Source organism: Pelodiscus sinensis, chromosome 21 (assembly GCF_049634645.1).
Source record: "Pelodiscus sinensis isolate JC-2024 chromosome 21, ASM4963464v1, whole genome shotgun sequence".
Lineage (NCBI taxonomy): Eukaryota > Metazoa > Chordata > Testudines > Trionychidae > Pelodiscus > Pelodiscus sinensis.
Window position 1 is genome coordinate 5,061,052 of NC_134731.1, and position 17,702 is coordinate 5,078,753.

The following is a 17,702-nucleotide window of genomic DNA, read 5'->3' on the forward strand; positions in this document are numbered from 1 at the left end:
GAAAAAAAATGTGTTTCTGAAAACTGTAGGTACTAGGGGTACTTATAATTTTTTTTAAAAGAGTACTTTATAAAAAAAGGTTGAGAAACACCGATACAGAGTACAGGCCCTCCTCGCTATACGTTCCAAAAAACGTGGACTTACAACGAAACAACTTAAAGTAAGGATTTTTTTTTCCCATGGCTGACTTGAATTTGCGCAAACCGAGGCATTCTGAACAGAGGTGTCCTATCCACAAGACAGTTCAGGGTGTGGGGGGGGAAATCCTGCTGCCGGCCCCCGGTACCCCTAGTAATCCCCTGGGTCATTTTGCTTGGGGGAGGAGTCTTGAGGGAAGTAGTGCAATGGGGGCGGAGAAGGGGTGGAGTGAAGCAGGGACAGGAAGGGGCAGGGCAGGATTTGGGAAAAAGAGGAATGGGGGCAGAGCAGGGAGGGAGGGGAATTCTCCCCGGGCCCCCACACTCCAGTAAGGATGGCACTGACTCTGAACCATTGCTAGTATGCAGAAGCAACATAGCTACACTAGGTGGCTGTGTCTAGACTGCATCCCTTTTCCGTAAAAGGGATGCAAATTAGACATATAGCAATTGCAAATGAAGCGGGGATTTAAATCTCCCCCGCTTCATTAGCATAAAAATGGCTACCGCTTTTTTCCGGCTCGGAGCTTTGCCGGAAAAAAGCGCCAGTCTAGACGCGGATCTTTCAGAAAATAAAGCCTTTTCCAAAAGATCCCTTATCCCTTATTTAAAGAGGGACGTAGCCAGAGAGAGGAATAACTCCTGCGCAAGAAGCCCTCTGTTCGGACACTTTACTGTAAATTTATTTGTGCAAGAACTCGAGTACAGTGTAGACACTCTGCAAGTTTTTGCGCAAGAACAGCCATTCTTGCACAAGAAGCCTGCAGTGTAGATGTAGCCTGAGGGAAAAGTCTAAACTAATTATAGTAATTTTAGATGGTAATTACTATAATTAGTTTAGACTTTTCCCTCAGGCTACATCTACACTGCAGGCTTCTTGTGCAAGAATGGCTGTTCATGAGCTTTCGTGGGCATAGCCCACTTCTTGCTGTTTTTTTCTGTAACAGACTCACGCGGCTACCCCCTAAAGCTATAGTAATTTTGTTTTTCCTGTCAGGAAATAAGAGCACTGCTTTGACTTTGTCTTCAGCCAAAGACAGTAGAAAAGAAACTGACGGGCTCACACCATGCATGCACTCGACAAACAGCAGGGGCGCAAGACACTGGGTGCACAGGCGCAGCCCGAGGGGCTCTGCTCACCAAAAAGCTCCCATCAGCGGCACACGGATACACCAAGACCCGAATGGACACCACTCGAAGAATCACAGGCACACCACTCGAAGAATCACTCTTCTTCTCCATACTAGGGAAAGGTCCTCCATTCTGCCCCTCATGTCAGGACTGTGTACATGTTCTCATTCCCCCTGGGTACATCTACACAGCAGGGCTATTTCAGGATACCAGAAGTATCCCAAAATACCTATCCCGTGTCTTTTGAATGTGCCAGCTATTTCGAGAGAGATCTTGAAATAGCGGATGTGCTATTTTGGCATCCCTGTAACCCTCATTACACAAGGGTTAAGGGATGTCTCAAAATATTGTGTTCTTTAGAAATTTGGTACTGTGTAGGCACGCCAAATTTCAAAACACGCTATTTCTAAATTCAATCAAAATAAGATATGCAATTTGCGTAGTGCAAACTGAGTCTCTTATTTCAAGTGTAGAGTATTGTGTAGAGGCACCCCGTTATTATTCTTTCCGCCTGAGATCTAAACCATTCAGGCTTTGTCTACACTGGCATAATTTTCCGGAAATGCTTTTAACGGAAAAGTTTTCTGTTAAAAGCATTTTCGGAAAAGCACATCTAGATTGGCAGGATGCTTTTCCGCAAAAACACTTTTTGAGGAAAAGCGTCCGTGGCCAATCTAGACGCGGTTTTCCGCAAAAAAGCCCCGATCGCTATTTTCGCGATCGGGGCTTTTTTGCAGAAAACAGTACTGTGCTGTCTACACTGGCCCTTTTGCGCCAAAAAGACTTTTGCCCAAACGGGAGCAGCATAGTTTTTCCGGAAAAACACTGACGATCTTACATGAGATCGTCAGTGCTTTTCCAGAAATTCAAGCGGCCAGTGTAGACAGCTGGCAAGTTTTTCCGGAAAAGCAGCTGATTTTCCAGAAAAACTTGCCAGTCTAGACACAGCCATTGGCTGTGTCTACACTGGGCCACTTATTCCGGAAAATCAGCCGCTTTTCCGGAGTAAGCTGCGAGCTGTCTACGCTGGCCCTTGAATTTCCGGAAATGCAACGATGCTCTACAAAATCAGCCGCTATTCCGGAAAAACTATTCTGCTCCCGCTCGGGCATAAATCCTTATTCCGGAACACTGTTCCGGAAAAGGGCCAGTGTAGACAGCCCAGTAGACTTTTCCGGAAAAAAAGCCCCGATTGCTAAAATGGCGATCCGGGCTCTTTTCCGGAAAAGCGCATCTATATTGGCCACAGACGCTTTTCCGGAAAAAGAGCTTTTCCGGAAAAGCAGCCTGCCAATGTAGACGCTCCTTTTCCGGAAAAACTGAAAACGGAATAGTATTCCGTTTTAAGCATTTCCGGAAATTCATGCCAGTGTAGACACAGCCAACTATGTCTACACTGCAGGCTTTTTGCACAAAAACTTGCGTTCTCGCGCAAGTAAATTTAGAGTAAGTGTCAGAACAGAGGGCTTCTTGTGCAAGAGTTATTCCTCTCCCCACGAGGAATAAGCCCTCTTGGGCTACGTCTAGACTGCAAGCCTCTTTCGAAAGAGGCTTTTTCGAAAGATACTTTCGAAAAAGCCTCTGTCGAAAAAGTGCGTATAGACTGCAACCAGTACTTTCGAAAAAGCATGCCGCTTTTTCGAAAGAGAGAACCCACGCAGTCTGGATGCTCTCTTTTGAAAGAGCCCTGTTTGCATTTAAGAACGCCTTTTTTCGAAAGAGCACTTTTGAAAAAAGGCATCCTTCCTCGTGAAATGAGGAGTACCGCCATCGAAAGAAAAGCCGCATTCTTTTGATTTAATTTCAAAAGAAAGCAGCTGTAGTCTAGATGCAAGTGAAGTTTTTTCGAAAAAATGCTACTTTTTTCGAAAAAACCCTGCAGTCTAGACACAGCCTTGCGCAGGAGATCTTGTGCAAGAAGGCAGTGTGGACAGGCAAAAGGGGTTTCTTGCGCAAGAAACCCCTATGGCTAAAATGGCCATCAGAGCTTTCTTGAGCGAGAGAGCATCCACACTGCCATGGACCCATCTGTTGCACAAAAGCACAGGGGCTGTCTGGACGAGCTCTTGCGCAAGACCTTTTGCACAAGAACTCTTGCACAAAACAGTTCTTGCACAAAAAGCCTGCAATGTAGATGCAGTCTTAGGTTTAGGCTAATGATGCTTCAAACTTTCTCTAACACTTTAGATTTGGTATAGGGTTCAAGAGGCACAGCTAATCTTGCTACCATTACAGAGTCAACTAGTAGAAGTCAAAACACAGCAATTTTTATGCCCTCTGTGGATTACCGGACATGCTTGGGACAGAAAAACAAATACCGTATATTCCGGCGTACAAGACGACCTCTGAAGTTAAAAAACATCCCCCAAAAATCGGGGGTCGTCTTGTACGCCGGATGCCCCGCCGCCGGAGCCCCTCCGCGGCTTTGAAAGCCTCGGGGGAAGCCGGCGGCGGGGCATCCCAGGCGCGCATGGGCTGCCCGCCCGCCGGAGCCCCTCCGCGGCTTTCAAAGCCTCGGGGGAAGCCGGCGGCGGGGCATCCCAGGGGCGCATGGGCTGCCCGCCCGCCGGAGCCCCTCCGCGGCTTTCAAAGCCTCAGGGGAAGCCGGCGGCGGGGCAGCCCATGCGCGCCTGGGATGCCCCGCCGCCGACTTCCCCCGAGGCTTTCAAAGCCGCGGAGGGGCTCCGGCGGGGGAGCCCAGGCGCTCCTGGCGGCGCTCCAGCAGAGGCGGGGGAGCCCAGGCGCTCCTGGCGGCGCTCCAGCAGAGGCGGGGGAGCGCTCCAGCAGAGGCGGGGGAGCGCTCCAGCAGAGGCGGGGGAGCCCAGGCGCTCCTGGCGGCGCTCCAGCAGAGGCGGGGGAGCCCAGGCGCTCCTGGCGGCGCTCCAGCAGACCAGGGACACCCGGAGCAAGGGAGCAAAGGAGGCGGAGGGGCGCTGGGATATAAGATGAAACCCTATCTTTTAATTAAAAAGATAGGGGGTCGTCTTATACGCCCAGTCGCCCTATACGCTGGAAAATACGGTAAGTACGAAAATACGGTAAGTACTAAAACGGTACAAGTGAAACAATAAATTAAAAAAAAAATTGGGAAAACTGCAGCAACTACCAATAAAATGATTAAAAACTACAATGCAACAATACAACACCACCTTTATAAACAATCACATATAACCCACAAACAAACAGCTATTTTTAAACTTTTCATAAGAGCTAACCACTCAGTCTGTGTTCTCTCCCTCCAACTTCCCAAAAGGGAAGAAGGAACGGTCATCAATAACAGACAGCAGCTACATTAAAGCAACACTGCCTGCTCACTTCGCGCTCAGAAGAGAACACTTTCACTCCTCCTCGTGGTTAGCGAGACCGACCACTTTCAACTGCACTTCTCTAGTTACAAACTATAGAAATGATCCCTGAAAGTATAGTCTTAACAACACATTTCGCGGACACATACCCAGGAGCACGCGCACAAGCTTTCTTATCATGGCGAGTGTTTTCATACACCACCTGGAAAACTACGGAACAGAAATCCTAACGCAAGTGCCCGTCCCATTCAAGCACAGTCCGACTTCTTTTAGAACTCTGCATGTCAGAAATGTGTTCATGTCGCTATTTACAACCACAGCCTCTTGATTAGCATGAGCAGCGCCCGGCAGCCAATCAAACCTGCCCGCTTTTACTTCCTGAAACTGCGGCCCTCTCACAGGCTCCTCTATATCACGTGACAGTTACCAGGCATAAAAGATGCTAACAGATCAGGCCGTACTAGCAGGCTCTGCTGCTGTTTCTCTCAAATTCATCAGCACTAAAAGCTTTTGCAAGGTTGCCTGTTAATTATTGGTAGCACTGTACTGAATCAATCGCTGTCAGCCTTTACAGCAGGAATGGGGAACCTTTTGTGGGTCGGGACTTCACCACATAGTCCCCAAATGATAAGTAATATAAAAGGGAGGTATCTCACTCTGCTCCAGGCGGTCCAGCTTCACAACACACCAGGGCTTTCCGCAAATGCTTTTAACGGAAAAGTTTTTCCGTTAAAAGCATTTGCGGAAAAGAGCATCTAGATTGGCACGGACACTTTCCCGCAAAAGTACCTTTTGCAGAAAAGCGTCCGTGCCAATCTAGATGCAGTTTTGCGCAAGAAAGCCCTGATCGCCATTTTCGCCATCAGGGCTTTTTTGCGCAAAACAGTCCTGAGCTGTCTACACTGGCCCTCTTGCGCAAATACATTTGCACAAGAGGGCTTTTTCCCCGAATGGGAGCATCACAGTATTTGCTGAAGAACACTGACAATATTACATCAGATCGTCAGTGTTCTTGCAGAAATTCAAGCGGCCAGTGTAGACAGCTGACAAGTTTTAAACTTGCCAGTCTAGACGCAGCCCAGGGGAATATTTTGTGGGGATCCCATAGACTCTCGGGTGGGGCCAAAATTGAGGGGTTCAACGTGTAGGGGGTTAGCTGCCGCAGTGGCTGCCGGTCTGATTTTGGGTTGCAAGGTTTGTGCAGGTGAGAATGCAGGCATGGGGTGGAGGTGTGGAGTTTGGTTGGGAGTTAGGGTGCAAGAGTAGGGCATCTGGGCAGGATGTAAGGTACAGGATAGGGATGTTAAATATTGGTTAATTGAATAGTTGAGTAACCTTAATGAATTCTTATTGGTTGGTCGACTATTCTATAGTCCCGTGGTCCCCAACACGGGCGCGTGGCGCTTGGGGCGGGGGGCGCCGGCCCCGGCCGCTTAGAGGAGGGGGAGGGGCGCCGGCCCCGGGCGCACGGAGCTTGGGGGGGAGAGAGCGCCAGCCCCGGGCGCGCGGTGCTTGGGGGGGGCGCCGGCCCCCGGCGCACGGAGCTTGGGAGGGAGGGGGCGCTGGCCCCGGGCGCGCGGAGCTTGGGGGAAAGGGGGCGCCGGTCCCGGGCACTTGGAGGAGGGGGGGGGCGCCGGCCCCGGGCGCAGCTATGGGGGGGGGGGCGTGCGGCTATGGGGGGGCCCTGCCCCCGTCCCCTGGCGCCCGGCGGGCGAACGGCCACGCCCCCTGGTGCCCGGCCACCACCACAGGTTGGGGACCACTGCTATAGTCCCTGGGGGTAGAGCAGGCATCCAGTATGCTCCAGCCCCACTCCCCACTGCCACTCCACTTCTGCCATGCAAGAGCTGGTCCGCAAGGGAAGCCAGTTTAAAAACCAGCTTTCCTTGCAGAGCGGCTGCCTGTTACCCTGTGTTGCTACCTCTGATAAAGGGGCAGCAACGCAGCGTGGCAACAGCCCTTCTCTGGGGGGGGGGGTCTGAGCTCCTGGACCCAGTGTGAACCGAAACTGAGTCAGGCTGCCTGCCTGCCTGGCTCCTAATACACTTTTAAATGCAGAGCCACAGTAAGGGTAGGTGCCAGACCCATCGCAAGCCAGGACTGAGCCAGGCTGCTAGCCAGCCTGCCAAAAAATTTACTGGCAAGGTGGGGGGAGGGAGGCAAATGTGTGTAGTCTATAGCATTAACCTATAAACTTTTGTTTATCAGTTAATTGGTTAATCGATTACATTATTACATCTCTGGTACAGGAATGAGCCAGGAGTGCAGGCTCTGGGTGGCAGGTAGGGTGCAAGAGCAGGCTGGGATGGGAGGGTTTCTGGGCTAGAGAGGGAGTCCAGGAGGAGGCTTGGGGTACAGGGTCCGGGCAGGAGGTAGAGTACAGAATGGGGGGGTCTGGGATGGAGGGTATGGGGATTGGGGGTCTGGGAGTAGTCAAAGGGAATGACAAGGCTGGGGCCTATAAGAAGCACAAGAACAGAGCCTCCCCGTGCTGCTGTTCCTCCAGCAGTAGGGACAGGAACAGGACAAACGGCAGCACATAGGGCCTCCCACCTTTCAGTAGTCTGACCTGTCTTGCTTAGCCCCAAGTTTCATCTCACTTAAAAACTACTTTCTTACAAAATCAGACATAATACAAAAGTGTCGCAATTCTGCTTGTTGTTACTAATTAATTCTTTGTTTGGGGGAGGGAGGGAGTAAGGACATGGATGTGATCAGATAACTAATTAATCAATTACCTGGTAAGCATCATCCTAACCGAGTGATGCTTCCCGGGACTAGCTCCAGGCAGCAGCCTGCAGTAGGTGGAGGGCTACTCCAGTCTCCTGGGTGTTGGTCTCCCATGCCTGCAGGAGACAGAGAGGGCAGGAGCAGGAGGTAAGGCCCCCTGCCTCCCTCCCCTCCTCATGCATTGGGCTGCTGGTTCTGCTGCCAGCCTTCTTCCATGGGTGGGCCAGGAACAGAAACTTATTCCCCCATGCAGGGGGCTGGCAGTGGCAGCCCAGCACAGAGGGAAAGGGTAAGAATGGGATTCTGCATAATTGGTAAAACCCGAGGGTTAACCAGAATTTTACATTCCTAGTCAGGACAGGATGTGGAGGTACAGAAGTCAGGGCAGGGCTTTGGGATGTAGATGGGGTGAGGGCAGGGGCAGTGTCCGAGTTAGGGCAGGGGATGGCAGGCTCAAGATAAGGGGTTATCTGGTAAGAATTAGGCTTACCAGAACGCTTACTGCATACCTGATTGAACGACCAACTGCAGCAGGCTAGACCAACCCTGGCTGAGCTGGGCCAGCCATTTGGGCCAGCAAGACCCAGCCGCACAGGAGCAGCACACAGGGCCATGCCTGCCTCTGCGCCCAGGTCCAACTGCACTAGAGCAGCCCAGGTCGGTGGGACCCCAACCCCAGCCGAGCTTGAGTGGTGCATGTGGGGAGGCCAGCAAGACCATGCCCTGGTTGGCAGGATCCTGACTCTGGCTGCATTGGGCCAGCATGCGGAACACTAGCCATAAAGACTTGGCCCAGGCGAGCGGATGGAAACATGCCCCTGGCTGCCATTGCCTGGCCTGCCAATGGTTAACCAGTTAATTAATATAATTTTAATAATTTAACCAGTTAATTATTTTAAAGGTTATTTACATTGATAATGCCAACCTGAATTCCCAGCCCTGAAAAAAAAAAAAGAGAGAGTAATAGAAAAGAAAAGAAGTAAGGATGGGAAGAAAATGGAAACTTGGGTGAGGGGGTGTTGACATATATTTATGCTATAAAATTATTATGACCTAATTTACATTGGTGTCCAGCCAATGTAGTTATTAAATCACTAGTGTGCACACTTGACTTTTTGCATTAGCAATTGTGTCAACCTAACCATAAGTGTGGGGCATTGTGGGATGGCTCTGGAAAGCCATTAATAGTCAAGGTAGGCAAAGCAGTGACCTAATTGCATGGCGTATAACTCTAGCTACTAAAGGAAAGTGTGTGTTACTAAATTCATGTAGCAGTAGCTAATTTAAATGAAGATACTTCTGCAGCTAGGGCAATGCAAGGCATCTTATATTAGCCTAACTAATGTAAACCAGGTCAGTCTCACATCCCAGGTGGTGTTTGCAATTCAGCCAAAGCTGGCAGCAATAGTAGTATCAGCTGGCTCTTTCTGGCCCAACCCAATTTGGTCACATCTTTCAGGGTTAGAAAGAATAAAGTCTAGAATACCAGGATGGGGTAATGTTCCCTCTAATCTTTTCTTCCCATGTGTGAAATACAGGCAGTCCCCGAGTTACGAACGGGGCCCTCCCTCTCCCTGGTCTCCAGCAGACCAGGGAGAGGAAGCAAAGCGGCGTAACACGTGGGCAGCGGTCAGGGCTGTCAGCTGCCCGCGTGCTCCGCGGCTTTGCTCCGCTTTGCTCCCCGTTCCCCTGGTCTGCAGACCAGGGGGACGGGGAGCAAAGCAGAGCAAAGCCGCAGAGCCTGGGGTTCTTAAGTTGAATCTGTATGTTAGTCAGAACTGGCGTCCAGATTCAGCCGCTGTTGAAACTGATCAGTTTCAGCAGTGGCTGAATCTGGACGCCAGTTCCGACTTACATACAGATTCAACTTAAGAACAAACCTACAGTCCCTATCTTGTACGTAACCCGGGGACTGCCTGTATATGCATCAACACACATACAAATGTTCACCACCAGTAGAAACAAAAAACATAACTATGGGCACTCTGCTAATCAGGTAGGTAGCATCTGAATCTCTTCTGAGCAGCTGCTCAAGCTCACAGCTTGCAGGGACCACTGATTGGAGGGGGAGAAGGGGAAGGGAAGGGAGGAAAGGGATAGCAGTTCATTTATGAAATTTGCTCCAGCTGATATTTTTTCTCCCCAAAGTCTCTTACCTCAAGTACTCCATAAAGCTTATAATGGGTGGAATAGCCTATTTGCTCCTTATTTTCTCCACCAATTAGGCCTAATTTCTAACACACCAAAATAGGCTGTAGTAAGATGCGGGCCTGAAACAAAAGCACATGTTGCACAGGCCTGCTTTGAAGCCTGAGACCTAGTTAACAATGAACAAAACTTGGCTAATATAAAGCAAAGCTAAGCTGTAAGCAAGAGTTAGACCCCTGCTCACAGAACTTGGTGCAAACAGGGATGAGACTGCAAAACGCTAATGGGTGTGTCTAGACTGGCAAGATTTTGAGGAAAAGTGGCCACTTTTGTGCAAAAACTTGCCACCTGTCTACACTGGCCACTTGAATTTGCGCAAGAGCACTGACCTTCTAATGTAAGAATTCAATGCTTTTTGCGCAAATATTTTGACGCTCCTGCTCAGGGATAAGCCCTCTTGCGAAAGAATACTTGAGCAAGAGGGCCAGTGTAGACAGGCACCTTAATTTTTTGCTCAAGAAAGCCCGATGGCTAAAATGGCCATCTGAGCTTTCCTGCGCAAAAGCGCGTCTATACTGGGCACGGATGCTTTTGTTCAAAAGCACTTTTTGCGCAAAAGCATCCGTGCCAATCTAGACGCTCTTTTGCAGAAATACTTTTAACGGAAAAACTTTGTTGCTTCTACTATGCTGCTCCTGTTTGGGCAAAAGTCCTTTTGCGCAAAAGTTTTGCGCAAAAGCGCCAGTGTAGACAGCTCAGATTTCTTTTCCACAAAAAAGTCCTGATTGCAAAAATGGCGATCGAGGTGTTTTTGCGGCTCAGTCTTCTGGTTTTTTTGCAGCTCAGTTTTCTGCAAAAAAGCCCTGAAAAAAAGTCCTGATTGCAAAAATAGCAATCGGGGTTTTTTGTGGAAAAGCGCATCTAGATTGGCAAATGGCAATCCGCAAAAAGTATCATTCCTGTGCCAATATAGATGCTGTTTCAAAACAGAAAACTTTTCTATTAAAAGCATTTTCCAGAAAATCATGCCAGTCTAGACATAGCCAAGCAATACTAACACAACACTGTTTTTAACCTCATAAGAGCTAACCACTCAGTCTGTGTTCTCTCCCTCCAACTTCCCAAAAGGGAAGAAGGAACGGTCATCAATAACAGACAGCAGCTGCATTAAAGCAACACTGCCTGCTCGCTTCGCGCTCAGAAGAGAACACTTTCACTCCTCCTCGTGGTTAGCGAGACCGACCACTTTCAACTGCACTTCTCTAGTTACAAACTATAGAAATGATCCCTGAAAGTATAGTCTTAACAACACATTTCGCGGACACATACCCAGGAGCACGCGCACAAGCTTTCTTATCATGGCGAGTGTTTTCATACACCACCTGGAAAACTACGGAACAGAAATCCTAACGCAAGTGCCCGTCCCATTCAAGCACAGTCCGACTTCTTTTAGAACTCTGCATGTCAGAAATGTGTTCATGTCGCTATTTACAACCACAGCCTCTTGATTAGCATGAGCAGCGCCCGGCAGCCAATCAAACCTGCCCGCTTTTACTTCCTGAAACTGCGGCCCTCTCACAGGCTCCTCTATATCACATGACAGTTACCAGCCACAAGGGACGCTGACAGATCAGACATTTTTACCAATCTCTGCAGCTTCTTTTTCTCAAGTTCATCTGCACTAAAAGCTTTTGCAAAGCTTCCTGTTAGTTATTGGTAGCACTGTACTAAGTCAATCGCTGTCAGCTTTTACAGCAGGGGCGGGGAATTTTTGGGTAGGGGCCCACTGACACTGACTCTCAGGGAAATCATTTGGGACCCACATCTCACCACCTGGGTACCAAGTGATAAGCAGAACAGAGAGGCTGTGTCTACACTGGCATGAATTTCCGGAAATGATTAAAACAGAATAGTTTTTGTTATAAGTATTTCTGGAAAAAGAGCGTCTACATTGGCAGGCTGCTTTTCCGGAAAAGCCCTTTTTCTGGAAAAGCATCTGTGGCCAATGTAGACGCGCTTTTCCAGAAAAGAGCCCTGATCGTCATTTTCGCGATTGGGGCTTTTTTCTGGAAAAGACTATTGGGCTGTCTACGCTGGCCCTTTTCCGGAACAGTGTTCCGGAAAAAGGAGTTATGCCTGAGCGGGAGCAGAATAGTTTTTCCGGAATAGCGGCTGATTTTCCGGAATAAGTGGCCCAGTGTAGACACAGCCAGAGAGAGAGTGAGAGGCAAGTACCCAGCTCATGCAACTCTGAGCACTCCAGCAGCTTGAGGAGGAGAGCACCAAGGTTCAGGGCACCCCTCTTCCCCCCCCCCTCCCATGGTCAGATTAACTCTTCTGGAGGCCCAGGAATGGAAGATTTTGTGGGGGGTCCCATAGACTCTAGGTTGGGCCAAAAATGAGGGAGTCAGTGTGTAGGAGAATGGATGCTAGGGTGGTTGCCATGTTGGTGCTGGGCAGGCGATAGAGTGAAGGAGTGGGGTGCAAGTGTGGGGTCTAAGCAGGAGATAGCATGCAGGAACAAGGTGGGGGTTTGGATTCTGGGCAGAATGTAAAGTGCTGAAGCACAGTGGGGGTGAGGAATCTGGGTGGGATTCCTGGGTAGGAGGTAGTAATGCAGGAATAGGCTAAGGGTTGCTGTGGGAATTTGGATGGGATGTAGAGTGCAGGATTGGGCTGGGGCTGTGGGGTCTGGGCAGGAGGTAGACTGCAGCTGCTGGGTGGGAGTGTGGAGTCTGGGTTGGTGATATGGTGCAGAAGAGGGGTGGGGTCTCTTGGCTGGAGGTAGCATGCAGGAGCATCCCAGGAGTGCAGGATCTTTGTGGGAGGTAGGATGCATGAGTGGGCTGGGGGTGCAGGGTCTGAGTGGAAGGTACTGCAAGAGCAGGCTGTGGGTGGAGCATGTGGGTTGGAAAGATGGCTCAGGAGGGGGCTGAGGGTATGGGATCAGGGCAGGAGGTAAAGTACAGAATGGAGTTGGGGGGGTCTGGGAGAGAGGAGGAAGTGGAGGTTGAGGGTGAGGCCTGAGAGTAGCTAATGGGAATGACACAGGTAGAGCCTGCAAGCAGTGAAAGGACAGAGCTTCCCTGTGATGCTGTTCCTCCAGTTGTGGGGGCAGGAAGGGGGCAAATGGCAATATGCTTCCCACCACCTGCCAGACTAGGGAGGTAAGCGACTAGTTGAGTCACTACTCGACTACTCGGTCTTTCCACCCCTCTGAGACCTCTGTATCAGAGGCAGCAAAGGGGGGGCGGAGTAGGAGCCAGTGCTGGGGAGAGCTGGCTCAAAAGCAGTTTCCCCCCAGCACCATCTCCGCGTGGAAGAGGGGGCAGCGGAGGCAGAGGTGCAGTGGGGGACTGATGCCATCCAGGACTGAGTAGTCCTGCTTCTTGCTGGATCCCAGACCGCTGTGGCTCTGCTATTTAAATGTTGTAAGAGCCAGGAGGCTCTTACTACATTCAAAAAGCAGAGTTGCAGAGGTCTGGGACCTGGCATGAGCCAGGACTACTCGGTCCTGGATGGCATCAGTCCCCCACTGCAGCTCTGCCTTTTAAATGTAGTAAGAGCCTACTGGCTCTTACTACATTTAAAAGGCAGCACCACAGCAATCCTGGAGCCAGTGCGAGCTGGGACTGCTCAATCCCAGCTTGTGCTACCCCCAGGAGCTAATCCCCTTATCGACTACTCACTTAGCTTATTAACCACTACTTACCATCCCTATGACAGACATGTAAAAGGATGCAGTTGGTAGCTTATGTTGATCTATCCTGAAAGGCTTCAGACTCACACTTCTCTGCAGTGGGACAAGAGCTGGCGCTCCCTCGTCATCCCGCTGCCACTGGGCTGGAGGATCCTCATCTCTGCTTTACAGACAACTGTGCCCCTTTCAGGAGTCTGATCTGTCTTGCATGTCTCCAAATTTCACCTCATTTAAAAACTACTTATTTACAAATTCAGACATAAAACAAGTATCAAAATTCTGCTTGCTATTACTGAAAAATTGTTCTTTCTTTTTTTTACCATAAAAAACATTGTGCTCAAATTTCAATGTATACTATATAGAGTGGTATAAAGAAGTCATTGTCTGTATCCAGTTTCATTTGTTAAAACTTTGCTCATGCTTTCTGTGTAGCCTGTTGTAAAACTAGACACATATCTAGATGAATTTGTGTGCCACCTGGAAGACCACTGCATACCTCCAAGGGTGTGTGTACTGCTGGTTGGGAACCACTGCACTAAATCATCCTTATTTTTATAAGTAATGCCTCTTGAACCAAGGCATTCTGAACTGAGCTGTCCTATACATATGATAGTTCAAGGTGCGAGGCTGGAGAACCCTGCTCCCAGTCACAAATGCCCCTGGTATTTCCCCCAGATTGTGTCGCTTGCAGGTGGCAGCTTGGAGAAAGGAGTGCAATGACGGTGGAGAAAGGGACGAAGTGGAGTGGAGCAAGGGTGGAAAGAGGCAGGGTGGGAAAGGGAAAGTGGGGGGAAGAGAAAGAGTGAAACAGGGGTGGGGCCTGAAAAGGAGGGAGGTTGTTTTCCATTTTCCATTGTGGGCCACATATGCAGCTCTCTCTGGCTACGTCTAGACTGGCGTGATTTTCCGCAAATGCTTTTAACGGAAAAGTTTTCCGTTAAAAGCATTTTCGGAACAGAGCGTCTAGATTGGCACAGACACTTTTCCGCAAAAGCACTTTTTGCGGAAAAGCGTCCATGCCAATCTAGACGCGCTTTTCCACAAAAAAGCCCTGATCGACATTTTCGTGATCGGGGCTTTTTTGCGGAAAACAAATCTGAGTTGTCTACACTGGCCCTTTTGCGCAAAAGTTTTGCACAAAAGGACTTTTGCCCGAACAGGAGCAGCATAGTATTTCCGCAAGAACACTGACAATCTTACACAAGATCGTCAGTGTTCTTGCGGAAATTCAAGCGGCTGGTGTAGACAGCTGGCAAGTTTTTCCGCAAAAGCAGCTGATTTTGCGGAAAAACTGGCCAGTCTAGACACAGCCCCAGTGTATAGTTTTGCAAAGTCCACTGTCACAGGCTTTTTTCCCCATGCCTGCTGTGAAATATAAAATTCATAGCAATATAAATATCAGGGAAATAACCCAAATATATTTACATAAAAGCCAGGTAGTCTTCTTAAAACAATAAAAAAAATACACGACACACAAGGAATGGCGCAAAACTCTCAAATTATTTATATAAACCATCCCCCCATGCAGCATAAGAATTAACCTAGATACTCTACTTAATTTATCTTCTACAAAGCAGATTAAGACAAAAGGTTGAAACTGATCTCCTTCACATGTGTCCACTTGCTGGCGGGAGCAGAGAATTTTGATGCTCAATCCTCTTCAGATTATGAAAGAATCCCAGTAGCCTAATGATTTGCTAAAAGCCTACCCCGTAAAAAGAAAAACTGACTACGCTTCCCCAAAACAAGATTTCAAAAACATTTTTAAAAATCTCCTTCTTTTATTTAATATAAAATATTAATGTTAAAATGCGGGGTTTTTTAAACATATTAGCTGCTGAAATTTTCATAGGCAGCAGCTGGGGGAGGCAGTCAACTCACCTGTTTTTCCCCCTCTCACTGCTGCTCTTGCACAAAAAGCAGTGTGGATGGGCAACAGGGGTTTCTTGTGCAAGAAACCACATGGCTAAAATAGCCATCAGCGCTTTCTTGAGCAAGAGAGCGTCCACACTGCCATGGACACTCTTGCACAAAAGCAAATCTCTTGTGCAAAAGCACATGGCAGTGTGGACGCGCTCTTGTGCACGACCTTCTGCGCAAGAACTCTTGTGCAAAACAGTTCGGCTACGTCTACAATGGCATGATATTCCGAAAATGCTTTTAACAGAAAAGTTTTCCGTTAATAGCATTTTCGGAAACGCACATCTAGATTGGCAGGATGCTTTTCTGCAAAAGAACTTTTTGCGGAAAAGCATCTGTGGCCAATCTAGACGCGGTTTTCTGCAAAAAAGCCCCGATTGCCATTTTTGCGATCGGGGCTTTTTTGCAGAAAACAGTACCGTGCTGTCTACACTGGCCCTTTTGCGCAAAAGTCTTTCGGAAAAAGACTTTTGCCCAAATGGGAGCAGCATAGTATTTCCGGAAAAGCACTGACGATCTTACATGAGATCGTCAGTGCTCTTCCTGAAATTCAAGCGGCCAGTGTAAACAGCTGGCAAGTTTTTCCGCAAAAGCAGATGATTTTGCGGAAAAACTTGCCAGTCTAGACACAGCCATTTTGCACAAGAAGCCTGCAGTGTACACATAGCTATTGTGTCTTTTTCATCAATAGATTTCAATGTTCTTCCCCAAAGTGGGTTGTTAGTATCCCAGATGATAGGCCAGGACCTTGGAGCAGAGAGCACAGAACTAGTCACTGGTTTAGTTGAGAGGGAACTCAGACTTCTTCATTCCTAATATAATGTCCTTTGTACAAGACCTCACTGTATCTACAAAAAGGATAACAGGAAATTGAGCACACAAGACTTATTGGACAGGGCTAGGTTTTGAAATGGGAGCATGGGTTGTCAAGGAGTTCATTATGGCAAAAGAGTAGCCTGTGTGGCAGTGGAAGATGCAAGATAAAGAAAGAATGCAGTTCAGCTGGGAGGAGTAAGTGAGATGAAGCATTTTTCCTGGTTCTCCTATGGTGGAAAGCTGGGGCAGCAGACCTGATCCTGCTATCATTACAAAGCCCCGAAGTCAAGAGACAGTAATTCGGATATGCTGCTTGGAAATCACATATTGCCTGATGTAATAGAAATGTAGCCTGATGTGTTTCAGAGGAAAAAAGTAAGCAATATACCAGCAGCTAACTACCAGAGACGTTCAAGAAAAAATGCGGGTTTTAATTAAAAAAAGAGTGAAATAAAAAGACTTCAACTAGCAAACACCATTCAAATAAAAAATTTCCATAAACACAAAGCTGTTTTTAAACTTTTCATAAGAGCTAACCACTCAGTCTGTGTTCTCTCCCTCCAACTTCCCAAAAGGGAAGAAGGAACGGTCATCAATAACAGACAGCAGCTGCATTAAAGCAACACTGCCTGCTCGCTTCGCGCTCAGAAGAGAACACTTTCACTCCTCCTCGTGGTTAGCGAGACCGACCACTTTCAACTGCACTTCTCTAGTTACAAACTATAGAAATGATCCCTGAAAGTATAGTCTTAACAACGCATTTCGCGGACACATACCCAGGAGCACGCGCACAAGCTTTCTTATCATGGCGAGTGTTTTCATACACCACCTGGAAAACTACGGAACAGAAATCCTAACGCAAGTGCCCCTCCCATTCAAGCACAATCCGACTTCTTTTAGAACTCTGCATGTCAGAAATGTGTTCATGTCGCTATTTACAACCACAGCCTCTTGATTAGCATGAGCAGCGCCCGGCAGCCAATCAAACCTGCCCGCTTTTACTTCCTGAAACTGCGGCCCTCTCACAGGCTCTTCTGATTCGCGTGATGTTTCAGGGGCCATTTCGTTGTCAGGCAGAGACTGACGTGGAAAGAGCGCTCTCTTCCGTGCTCTGCGGCTTATTTTCGAGTTCGTCTGCTTTAGACTATTCGCAAGTGTTCCGCGTTAGAGTTATTAGCCTCAACTGTTTAAACGCAGCAAAGCGGAAGCTGAGCAGCGGGACTTGGTTAAAGTGCTTTTCACAGCACAATTCTCCCACGTGGTGTATCCAAAAACAGCAAATCTAATGTTGCAAGTATATATCACCAACATTTTCTCCCTTTGGACAGCAGCACGCATAATTCATAGCAATAAAAATGTAAATAACCATTAGAAAAGCAAATAAAATATTCTTAATATCTAGTTTTTCTTGAAAAAATAATATCATGTCACTACATAGAGCTAACATTGGAATCAAGTATGTTTGCTTCCCTGGAGAGTATTGTGTAAGAATTAATGTGTATTGGAATTACAAGTATTTAACTGCAGCCTTTTGTCTCCCCAAATATAGAAAAAGACAAAGGCTTGAATCTGTTTTGGGAGATTTTTCTAAAACATCCACATCATCTGGCCAACTGATTTCTACACAAGCTTTCAAAATCCAACACCACAAAAAAGAAGAGTATAAATAACCCCCGCACAACGATGCACATAAATTCAAAATATTATGTAGGGTTAGAAACAAAACCAGCTATTCTAAACTTTCCAAACAAAATTTTTAAAACCAATATTTTAAAGCTCTTTCATTCAGTTTATGCAGACAAATCACCCAGTCTG

General features: G+C 48.0%; 1 protein-coding gene and 3 non-coding genes across 9 annotated transcripts in view; all 4 read right to left on the minus strand.

Annotated features, from left to right (window-relative positions):
- TEX14 (testis expressed 14, intercellular bridge forming factor) overlaps window positions 1-17,702 on the minus strand; it is a 93,876-nt gene that overhangs the window by 70,648 nt on the left and 5,526 nt on the right. Inside the window, exon 1 of one of the 6 annotated variants that reach the window (XM_075904675.1) lies at window positions 4,723-5,189. The exons of 4 other annotated variants lie outside the window; for them this stretch is intronic. In XM_075904675.1, the coding sequence (XP_075760790.1) occupies window positions 4,723-4,768 (46 nt within the window). In that variant the 5' untranslated portion in view covers window positions 4,769-5,189. Of the gene's footprint in view, window positions 1-4,722; window positions 5,190-17,702 lie in introns of those variants that run through there. One more of the 6 variants, XM_075904676.1, reaches the window with a different exon arrangement.
- LOC112543976 (small nucleolar RNA U3) lies at window positions 4,482-4,697 on the minus strand. Its single transcript, XR_003087271.2, has one exon. It is a non-coding gene; the product is annotated as a small nucleolar RNA U3 (small nucleolar RNA).
- On the minus strand, window positions 10,540-10,755 carry LOC112543977 (small nucleolar RNA U3). The gene has a single exon (XR_003087272.2). It is a non-coding gene; the product is annotated as a small nucleolar RNA U3 (small nucleolar RNA).
- Window positions 16,423-16,638, minus strand: LOC112543978 (small nucleolar RNA U3). Its single transcript, XR_003087273.2, has one exon. It is a non-coding gene; the product is annotated as a small nucleolar RNA U3 (small nucleolar RNA).